A 12,256-nucleotide genomic window follows, 5' to 3' on the forward strand; every position below is an offset into this window, starting at 1 on the left:
TGTGTAGCATTTTAGGGTACATATGATACGTGCATGCACCACTAATGATGCACGACCCCATATAAACTTAAAGCATTGCCAAAATTTACACGTCTGAGCTAGGTCTTTTTTATTTGCATGCACATACTGGCTATGAACCTTTTGACAAAAAAAAACACGTTGCACGTGAGGACTCAATTTCTGGTTCCTAGGTACACAGGGAACGTGTTAATTATTTAACAAAATGAGCTACTTTTCTTCTCAACTATGGGAAAGGGATAACAAAATGCTATTTTACGCTTTTATCACTATCCGTACTCTAAAGATATTTGTGTCAGCAATAGTCTTAACGCCAATAGATAGACGAAACCGCTGGCCAGTAAGTGTAGACTGGTGGTTCGGGCTGACGAGTTGTTGCCGTGCTGCATTGCTGCCGGGGTTTCACCTGTGAAAAACAAAGGTTATTTAAAAGAAGTTTATAGCTAACTAACTCTGGAGTACCAAGTGGCCGAAGGCCGTCTGGACGCCCTAGGTACCGTTGGAGATACGAAGTGCAGAAAGACCTTAGCGAACTCGGCGCCGTCGACTGGACAGAAACGGCTTTGGACAGAGTAGCATGGGGGCCTTTGGTCTCGGAGGCCAAGATCCACTTCGGGTCGTTGCGCCACAGCAGTGAGTGTGTGAGCTATCTCAGATAAGGGGTCACCAGGAGGGAACGCCAAATGGTGCGTCAAGGACCTGTGCTGCGATCTGTGGCGTCTAGATGATCGGCTTGATTTGATACAATCACGAACTCAAGTTGTGGCGTAATGTGCTAGCCGTGAAGTATACATAATATATATGTATATTGTCAAACGGTAACTTTAGCGTAGTTATGCATATTTGTTCTTATGCGAACTGCTAAAGAAATAAATTTGTTTCATTTAAGATGACATCCGAGGGCTCTTCCCTGTCCCAGTACGTGTCATCTTCAAACTTAAGTGTTTACACTGTTTATATATTATATAATTGTATTTGTGTGTCGCTTAAATCCATTCGACCCTCTCAGCAGATATACCCTATTACCTTTTCTTAATACCAAAATCGCATAATCTTACACATGGATTTACCCGAGTTTCGAGTTAAGCGACTCATGTATGTATATATATATATATATATATATATATATATATATGTATATGTATGTACAAGTAAGTATATTATAGCAGTATGTATATTTGAAGTAGTATGTTGTCTAACATAAACATTTATACGTAATATTAAATTTTTCGTACTTTGTAAATTCTTGTAATATGTCTTCTCTATTTGGCCCGAGGGTTAACTGGTAGAGAATGCCTTCTGGCATTAGGTTTGCCGTTTGTACTATTATTACTATTCAATAAAGTTTAAATAAATAAATTGTCAAAATATATGACAACGAGGTGCCATATATCGAGCATTATTTGTTATAAATATTTCAATTTCATTCCTATTGTAAATAATTATGGTAGTTTATGTTGCTATACCCTTACAGGGTTCATGTTGAGACTACTTAATCATAAGATCCTCTGTACACATGAAACGCAATAAAATATATGAGTATTACATATAACAAAAAACTTCCAAAAGTACGTCACGCAATTGTCCTAGTTTGCCTTACACAACCAACATTCAGCAATAAACCTATATTAGTAAAATAGCAGATATAAGCTATATAAAGTACGTCATTAGTACGGCGCGAGTATTACTGATGGCCGCCATCGCACTAATGTTGGGGATTTATCATCCAGTCATTTAGCAGGCGGTGAACATTTCTTTTGGTTCTAGTACTTACTGTTGCTTTTACTGAAGTATTTCAGTATTATTTCTTAAGTTACTGATAGTGAAATAGAACCATCCTTTGTTAAATAGCCTTTCACGATAATTATAATTAACGGCCTCCTAGCCTAGTTAGTAGGAACCCTGCGTACAAAGCAGGTCTCGGGTTCAATTCCTTGTGCTACATTATTTATTTTGTGTGTTCATTACATATATTTACTTCTGAGCCACGAATGTTATCTACGTATTTACGTATATATCTATTATAATTATATATCGTCGTCTATTACCCACATCACATGCCTTATTGGGCTTGCTGTAAGGCTAGGGTGATTTGTGTAATAAGATTTTCTCATAACAATACACTAATGGGTCACAAAAGTAGAATTAATTATATTATAAAAATATTTTAGTATCTAAAATTAACCATTATTTTGCCCTGTACTGTTTCTGTTCAAAGCTCTGGGACTTTAATTGAAAACTAATTTTATCCAATAGGAAGTACCTACATAATCTTATTACTCTCCTGTATGTCGCACTATCGGGTAAAAAGTAAATCATTTACCTACATAATTTCTATCCAAAAGTCCGTTTCTAAAATTTGGTGAACAATTTATACAAAACTTGAACCAAACCTGTCGCTGTCAGTAACAAAATAAGCCCACAGATTTCACAATGTCCATTCGTCAAATCCATTTCCGATTTACAATTTTGACAGCTAAATCTATCCATGAAACAGATATCCATAATAACAGTAGGTACAATGTTAATAATAAAATGTGTCTAATTAAATAGGCCAAGAACTTTCTTTTTCTGCTAGAGTTAAACCAAGAAAAGTCTGCAGAGATTTTGACGGCACACGTAGTATAGATGTTATTTTAAACGTCACACTTCTATGAAATTATGACGTATAAATAACACTGGCACTGCGGGTGCTGTCGAAATCTCTGCAGACTTTTCTTGGTCTAATTCTACTCGACCTAGATCAATGCTCGATTCCACCATCCTGAAGAGAATTCTTAAGCTGGCTTATTACTGTCAAGTTAAGAACTTAAAGTACTTCCATCTTGCAAACTTTGTAATTGCATTCACTAAAGTTTTTCATCTATTAAAATAGCTTACTCTATTACCCGTCTTGCGTCAAAACATTTCCTAAGGTTTATTCATATTTCTACCTTAGTAATATGTAAACTCATAATCAGGGAAAATATTCGGGATACCATCTTGTCACAAAATTGATCGCGTTAGTGCCAATTAGAATAAATTAAGACCCTTTTTTCCAGGTAAGTAGCACGTGCGCTTTTACTTAACAATAGACAAAGGAATCAAAGGATTAGCAGTTCGGGGCCAGCTACAAATCGACAGACTATACTTAGTTACTGTTGCTCCACAGTTCATCCCCAAAAGTTAACTGCAGTGTGGATGCTCCTTTACAAGACCAAAAACATAACAGAAGCACTACCACCAGTTTTAACATTGACATATTCACTCACGTTTAAGTAACTTACTTTCTATGCATCTCGCTCGTACTCGCATATTAGTGCAAGCGAGATGTATAGAAAGTAATTTACGTAGATGCGAGTTAATCTGTCAATGTCAAAACTGGTGGTAGCCGTACAGGTACCCAATAGACGCTAACTTAAGAAAAGGTCGATCACGTTTTTTGATGCTGTTCTGTCGTGAGCGTGTTCTGTCAAGGGAAAACAGATTGCACATGTGAAAAAAAAGTAGTTACATAATATTAAGACATTCTCTTATCATTATTAATAGAGCTCTTTTTTAGGGTTCCGTACCCAAAGGGTAAAACGGGACCCTATTACTAAGACTTCGCTGTCCGTCCGTCCGTCCGTCCGTCCGTTCGTCTGTCACCAGGCTGTATCTCACGAACCGTGATAGCTAGACAGTTGAAATTTTCACAGATGATGTATTTCTGTTGCCGCTATAACAACAAATACTAAAAACAGAATAAAATAAAGATTTAAATGGGGCTCCCATACAACAAACGTGATTTTTGACCAAAGTTAAGCAACGTCGGGAGTGGTCAGTACTTAGATGGGTGACCGTTTTTTTTTTGCTTTTTTTTGTTTTTTTTTTATATGGTACGGAACCCTTCGAGCGCGAGTCCGACTCGCACTTGCCCGATTTTTTTTATTTATTTCATTTAATACTTTTATTTAATAAAATTAAAATTTTAATATTTGACCTTCATAAAGGGTTCTGAAAGAAACTATGTGGAGTAAAAATTGAATATTAATTAAAGAACGACATTGTTTTGAAATAAAACCATTTTGATTATGATTTTGCTTCTAAACTTAGTGCTATACTTAACTGCAATTATTTTGATTCAAAAGGTAACCCATAAGACGTAACCGTCCCAACCAGATGCACAGAAGGATAAAAATAATTCACTTAAAACCAAGCATTTTCATCAAGCTGTTTAGTGTCCATTTCCACGCTATATCCGCACTAAAGTGGCTATTAGGAGAACGTCTTAAACGTTACGGTCCATAAACTGCAGTCTTTATACCACGAGGTATCTCGGTCCATTCAAACTTAAAGGATTATTTACGCTAGAACTGTCCAGACCGCGTAGCCAACATGCCAATCGCTTATGCTCCGTAAAGATCGAAACGCAACTGTCACTGTTGCACTAATATTGAAAAGCGATAGAGACACAAAGCGTTCCGTTGTCGTAGCGATAGCGATTGTCACCTTGGCTAGGCCGGCAGGTCCGAGCCGAGGTGTCCGACACTTCAGTTTTCTAGAATAGAAAGCGCCATGTGTCACTGATCACTAGTCATAGAAAACGAAGTGATGGACGCCTCGGCCCGGACTTGTAGCTACCACGAAAAACGAAAATCGAAACATCGTTATCTGCCTATCTATCACTCTTGCTTTGGAACGAAAGAGAGGCAGTTAACGAAATTTCGATTTTCGTGTTTCCCAGTCGGCCTTCTGGATCGATCTAGCCTGAGAGTATTTTTGGTCTGTTGTTACAAGTAGTAGGCCTAGAAGTATCGGTTCCTTTCCTCCTTATTTAAAGGAATTAAAAAAAAATATTTATTATGAACTACGTCCCTGCCTAATTTAACATTTATTCTAACAACCATTGAACTTATAAACACAAAAAAGTGCACCCCTAGTTCTTGACCTTAAGATTTCACTTTGCTTGATCGAAAACAAGAGCGAAACATTAAGTAGGTACCCCATTTAAATAGTTCATTGTAACTTAAACACAACTATTCTACGTAGTAAAATAAAAACCGGGCAAGTGCGAGTCGGACTCGCGCACGAAGGGTTCCGTACCATAATGCAAAAAAAAAAAACGAAAAAAAAGCAAAAAAAAAACGGTCACCCATCCAAGTACTGACCACTCCCGACGTTGCTTAACTTTGGTCAAAAATCACGTTTGTTGTATGGGAGCCCCATTTAAATCTTTATTTTATTCTGTTTTTAGTATTTGTTGTTACAGCGGCAACAGAAATACATCATCTGTGAAAATTTCAACTGTCTAGCTATCACGGTTCGTGAGATACAGCCTGGTGACAGACGGACGGACGGACGGACGGACGGACAGCGAAGTCTTAGTAATAGGGTCCAGTTAAAATATTTACTGAAATATGCGAAGCTGCTAATTTTTTCACCTCCCCATCGCCTTTGATGAATTTCTCGTGAACTCCAAAGGCGCTCAAGACATTAGTTAAGAACTTTAATTAGTGCAAAAAGGGACATCAAAGATATTTTAATAATTTTGAAATAAATGAGCTGAATTTCAGCTAGCGAGTTGATCAAACGCTGAAATTAACACCTGTAATTAAGGTAATTTTAGGAATTTACTCGACATTTCTTGTTTAATATTTCACAGACGATGTTTATTTAATGTAACCGCATGCTGAAGGTCCCAAATTTATTAAAGGTCTAGAAGCGGGGCGTCTTTAGAACTCAATTCCTACAGGCTTTTCTAAATATTCAGACGGCTGATCATTTTTAGGGTTCCGTACCCAAAGCGTAAAAACGGGACCCTATTTCTAAGACTCCGCTGTATGTCTGTCTGTCCGTCTGAACCGTGATAGCTATCCAATTGAAAATTTCACAGATGATGTACTTTTGTTGCCGCTATAACAACTAATACTAAAAACAGAATAAAATAAATATTTAAGTGGGGCTCCCATAAAACAAACGTAATTTGTTGCCGTTTTATGCGTAATGGTACGGAACCCTGCGTGCGCGTGCCCGACTCACATTTGGCCGGTTTTTATTACCGCGTAAGAAAAGGAAAGTCAAATTAGCTCCATCTTGTCTATACATAATTTTGATGCACCGCCACTGCTGAGTAAAGAAAGAACGGGGAGCACAAGAAATTTCGTACATTGACCCTCCTGTTCCTATCTCTATCCACGCACACAATTACGGACGCACTGTCCCGCTCGCACAGTGTCATTGACAGCCTGCATCATGGGCGAGTAGCAATATAATTATGCGCATATGATAGGGGGCTGCTCAAAAATTACGTCATTTATTTTTGACGATTTTTGACCCCCCCCTCCCCTAAAGTCATCCAAAAATCATGCTTCGAATGACCCCGTGTCCTCCTACGTCATGCTACCATCATCCGATATCCAGACCCTCCCCCCCATTTGAAATGACGTATTTTATAAATAGCCCCTAGAGATATAAAAATATATAAAATATATATGTATATAAACGCGTCCTTTCTTTAGCATCCATTTTTCTCCACTTAAAGATAAAACTAATTAACCCTTAAAATATAAAACTCATAACCAGAATCAGTGTTATTTTCAAAATGATAAAAATCCAATTTCAATCTGATCAACATCCCAATATTTCAATGTTCCTTGAATAAACAATTTAGTTGTTGTCTTTGACAATAAATTAATTTCACCCCGCTTTTAGACTCCGCTTTTTTCCCTTCAAAACAACAATCATTTGCATTTAAACAGAAAATTACTTTAACTTGAGAAGCTTTTTAACGAAACGTTTTAAGTAATTAAAAATTGCTTGAGCTCTTGTTGGTGCAAGTAATATAAAAATGGGGAAGGAAAATTCTGAGCGAAAAATACCTTGTACTTATAAAAGGTTAAGTACCTTATGAATTACCTAATCTATTTTTGTGGCGTTAGTGGCCATTTTTGTGAAAAAACCTAAGTGAAGATATATTTTATAATAATAATGTATGCTAGTTTTAAGATATTTATCTATGGGCCAATAGTTTCCTGAAAATAAAGATTTTCGCACGCGTAAGACGTAGCGTAGGACGCCCTCAGACTAGATGGAGCGATGACCTTCGCAAGGCGGCTGGCAAGAGCTGGATCAGAGTTGCCGCAAACCGTGCTCAATGGCGTGCAATAGGAGGGGCCTATGTCCAGCAGTGGACGAGAGTAGGCTGATAATGATGATGAAAGATTTTCATTCATTCATTCAAAATACAAGTTCACTTACTCTGTACAACATGCACGGTGACCGAGGCAGCCTTAGCGTTCGCTGGCACGCAGGTGTAGTTTCCTGCGTGCCGCGGCTCCGCTTTCCCGATCACCAGCTCACTGGTCTGACGCCCGTTGTGAACACTCACGCCGTCTGCAACAATTAAAAACAAAGTTTTTAGCAAAAAATTCATTATTGGTACAAGCTTTTATCGCTGACTATACTTTTCCTTCCACAGACAACTAATACTCATCGAGACAATTCTAAAAAACCCAAACACAATTAGGTTGCGTTGTTTTCAGAGTTTCTATGGCCACTTCCAGTCTCCATCATGAGATCAGCTCCATGATACTAAATATTGCATTGTCACCCAACTTACACACGTATGCAAATTTTCAGCTTCATCGGAAAGTGGGTCAAATTTAACTTGCAAGATTTGACCCGTACAAACATACATTACATAGGTACATACAATGCAACTTAAGTAAAAGCTTGTAAAAAATCAAATCAAGCAGGATTCGGAAGATTCCCACGGAACCGCCTAAATACCACATACCACCCTTCAGCCAGAAAACCGTGTTCGTGATGGTTTCCAGCAACCAAAGAAAGAAGAAAGAAAAGGGGAAAAAGAAGTATCTTCTTCAAACAGGTCCTGTTTAAAAGCTCCAGGAGCTTTCAAGAGGTCTGAGGAGTAAATGTAATAAAATGGGGATTTTCCTACAAGCGAGTATTCAAGAGTTGTCAAGAGTCACCAACGACGCATAGGTGGCATCGCATATACAGAGTGTCCCTAGCCATTGGACAAAGCCGAAATGTACATATGCATTAGGGTATTTAGAACCAGTATACAAAGTATCATAACAATCGGTGTAGCGGTTACGAAGAACCTGTATGTGTAAGTAGCTCCTGAGGTAATAAATAGTATGAAACCTTCTTCGACCGTTTTGATTATCTTTTTTATTTAAGTATGACATTAATAAGATTCTGACTTTTGACAAATGTCATCATTGCCGCACATTTTCAAACAAATTGTCAAAAGCACTGCCAATGATTAATACAGTATGTTTCTTTTTGTTGACGATTATTGGAAATAACTTTTGTTTGATAATTTATTTTTTTATCTTTTGTTCTAATTAAAAAAATATTACCGTTAGAGCATTTCTGAGAAGTAACCCTACGTGGGATTTCAGGCTTTGTCCAATGGCTAAGGTCACCCTGTATATATGTCCATGGGCAACAACGACCGCTTCCCATCAGGCGCTTCGGCTTGAGTTAGCTGACTATTATGTAAAAAATATTACTTATCAATAAACCTGGCCGCGGGAAATTTGCTTATATTTTAATAATGGTTTCGAGCGATCCGTCTTCAGATAAGGAAGAAATTATGTAAAATGTTTGTTGAGGATTGATGGGTTTTGAGCACCAGGGCCGCCTCATCTTTGCAAAGCCTGTCTGTACAGCGGAATTGCACGCAATTTTTCATAGATACCAAATCATTGTAAACGCAAATTTATCTGTAAGCTTTTGTTTAGTGAACTATAACGATGATTTAAATATTTGTAGGTATGAATAAAGGATGACTCACGTTAGACCGGGCCATGTCTGGGTCTGAGCTTCCGGCGCATCGTTTTGTATGGAAAGCATTACGTGATTGCCTGTCATGTCATAGAAAAGTAAGCGCCGGAAGCTCCGGCCCGGACACGGCCCGGTCTAACGTGAGTCATCCTTAAATACCTCCCCTAGCTTTTCCATAAAGCCGAAAATTCCTAAATTATTTTCATGGCCCTTCAGGGGCATTCCACTAAAAGGTCTAACTTGCAGAGACGCATAGGTATCTAGCTACTTTAATAACGTACAGAAATCTGCATTGTATACCGTTGAAATTAAAGCCAAGCCAACCTTATCATGCCAAATATCGGTTTCTTAGCTTTATCAGAAGTGTTAAAAAATAGCGTCACCTACAGTCACCTGCACTAATATGTTACGCAACGAAGGCCGCAAAAATATGTGACGCGCTCTTATTGCACTACAAATAAGATCATGTCAGATATTTTTGCCGCCTTCATTGTGTAAGATATTATAGCTGGTGACTGTACCAGACACGTTCTGGAATACCCCTTCAGCACATAACCAGAGGGGCTACCGCGAAAACCGAATTTCGCAAATTGCGGGGATCTTTCTCTTTTACTCCAATGAAGGCGTAATTAGAGTGACAGGGAAAAATGCCCGCAAATTGCGAACTTCGATTTTCCCGGTTATAGCTCAGAGTCCATATGCTACAACTAGTACGTTTCAAAGAGCCTCGTGATATCCCAGGAGACAAGACGAATGCAATACAACTTTGAGATTCCTAACTTCGGAACCCCCCGGCCAAATCATGTTCAAAGTTGGACATGTTTCATAGAGATACCTCACTAAGATATCCAAGTGCTTGTCACTGTCCTAGTACATGTCATCTTTAAACTTACGTCATTAGATGACAACAGGGTGTCATCAAATGGGCATTAGCATGTCAAGCATTGGGACGATTAACTAATATTATCGTTGGACTAACGGAATATAACTGATATGGCCCAATGAAGTTTGAGCGAATAAATATGAGCTTACTGTGGGACTAGGTCAATGTGTGTAAACTTGTCCTAAAATATTTATTTAGGTATTAATTTTGTTCAAGAAACTTAGATCTCGGCCTTCAGCATTCACAAGCCACAAAGATTTGTCTATTGGTCTGTAAATATTGTCACAGACAAACTACTATACGGATTTTTATTAATTTTTAAATGTAGAATTCGTAGGAAAAAACTGTAAACAAGAAAATAAAATCAAATACCGAACGCGCAAGCCGCAGGACCAGCTAGTAAAATATATTTTCACTTCAGCAGCTCGAACAATGGTACTTTGCTTCTTAAAAACAGTGAGCAAAATCCGATTTTGCTCACTGAGTGAGACAAAATGTCATTCAAGTGACCTTTATAGTCAAATGTCATTTCAACATGCGGGGTCTAATACAAGTTCGAAATACTTGGGTTCTATTATCTCTGTCCGTTTCACACTGTTAGCAAAAAGAAACAGACAAAAAAAAGTTAAAACGACATTCAACGGTATACTGACGGTTTATAATAGACCCCCGAAAACTTCAGACCGCATCGTTCCAAACCACGTACGAGTATGAATTCTTAATAATTAATTAATAAAAATAAAGTTTAAGATTTGATAAAAACTGATAAAATACTATAGTTTAGGTATTTTATAGTACAATTAAAATAATAAACTCAAAAAATACACAGATTATCACGCAAAATTAATTATTTTACTTTTAAGAATTTCTACCATAGTTGACAAATTTAATAGTACGTATCCGAAATTCGGAACGTATCTTACAAAGTTTTTTTTTTACAAAATAAAGTTGACGATTGAAGTGTCAGTTCATATTATTTTACTGAAATTGTTAATTACGTTTTGTTTTTGTGTTCGATTGCGGTAATTAAACTTAATTGTAAATATATCTTAAGAAAACATGAGTGCCGGTATTAAGTGTTGAAGAATGATTACATTTTTCAAGTTGTCTAATAGGTATGTTCTCACTGCTTAGGGTGAAAAACTTTGTGTACTACACGAGATCAAAGTTATTTCTATTATAAACAGAATCTATTATAGAATCTTTCGCTTGCACGGGACTCAAAATAAGCACTCGAAGAAATATCAAACTTTGATCTCTTGTTGTACAAATAACTATTAAAAATTTATACATATTATCGCGATAGACCTCTCTATAAATGTGAGTTAATAATATATGTGCAGTATAACCAACAAATTAAATTTTGGCAGTTGGTTATATGGTAAAAGCAGTTAAAATTATTATGCAAGTGCATTAATTCAGTCAATCATTAAACTAGTGGCTCTGTGAGCTGTAGACCTCGCGAGCAGAGCTTGAAATAACATGGTGCTAAGAGCTTTAAATACACCGTGTTTTTTTTGATTTCCGTTAATTTCAAGGGTGCATTCCTGAGCTTAAATCAAGTAACTTTCTCAAAGACACCGATGTTCTAATTAAGTCCATTTCGGAGATAATCCATAATTTATTTTTTTACTATAAGGCCTCTACAAGCGTGTACACTTGCCTTAGGGCCGGCTTACATATTGATTAGTGTTTAGAATGAGTTCATACATTTGCTACTAAACTTAAGTACAATCTCGGTCGATTGATGTACGAAATGACATTGATATGTCACAGATTTCAATTGTTTGGTTGAGTTAAATGTAATGCCCGTGTTACAACAACGCTATATGCTACATTTAATTACTTTTTAAACAAAAAAAAACAAAAAAGAAAACAAAAAAAAATTTTTTTTTTGAAAATTAACTATGCCATTTAGTTCTTATAAACGTACTTAACTATACCCCGAAGTTAACGGAATTCAATAAAAACACGGTGTATAGTAAATTAAAGAAAAACAATACGAAATTTATGTGTAAAAAAATACAAAAAGTTATAATATCCCAGCATACAATTACTGGGGATCGAACCCCGGACCCTCTGTGCAAACAGAAAAAGCGAACGTTTACAAACTGAGCCAAATAGTTCTTAGATGGGTTGACGAAATGTAGCTACTCCTTCTCAAATTAAAATTAGTTAAAATTAAATATCTAAATACCGCCTAAACCAGCGATAATTTTTTTCTGCATTTTTTGCTATTAACTCTGTAAACATGTTTCAAAAAGAAAAAAGTCTTATGATATCGATACGACTATTTGTTTAGGCGCCAGGTATCACGACTCCGCCATTTTAAAAAATTTCCAAAAACCGGATTGACAAAAAATTTTTATTTAGTCATAAAATTCGGTCACAAAATTTCACGAGAATCGGTTAAGAATTGCGACCTGTAGAGGAGAACATCCGGACATACGAAAGCAAAATGCCCGAGTCAAAACGTAGACCTTCGCTTCGCTTCGGTCAATAAACTAGTTAAAATTTAATTATTTTACCGCTACATCGGAAGTAGGCAAAATAGTGGATTACTAATTAGATAAATTGACC

At 36.9% G+C, this 12,256-nt stretch overlaps 1 protein-coding gene across 2 annotated transcripts in view; it reads right to left on the reverse strand.

Moving 5' to 3' along the window:
• Positions 1–219: 219 nt before the first annotated feature.
• Positions 220–12,256, reverse strand: part of LOC134802541 (uncharacterized) — a 95,239-nt gene continuing 83,202 nt past the window's right edge. For both annotated transcript variants that reach the window (XM_063775207.1, XM_063775199.1), the window contains 2 exons: positions 7,237–7,371; positions 220–424 (listed from right to left, as the gene is read on the reverse strand). In XM_063775207.1, the coding sequence (XP_063631277.1) occupies positions 288–424; positions 7,237–7,371 (272 nt within the window). In that variant the 3' untranslated portion in view covers positions 220–287. The remainder of the gene's footprint in view (positions 425–7,236; positions 7,372–12,256) is intronic.

Source organism: Cydia splendana, chromosome 2 (genome assembly GCF_910591565.1).
Source record: "Cydia splendana chromosome 2, ilCydSple1.2, whole genome shotgun sequence".
Taxonomy (NCBI): Eukaryota; Metazoa; Arthropoda; class Insecta; order Lepidoptera; family Tortricidae; genus Cydia; species Cydia splendana.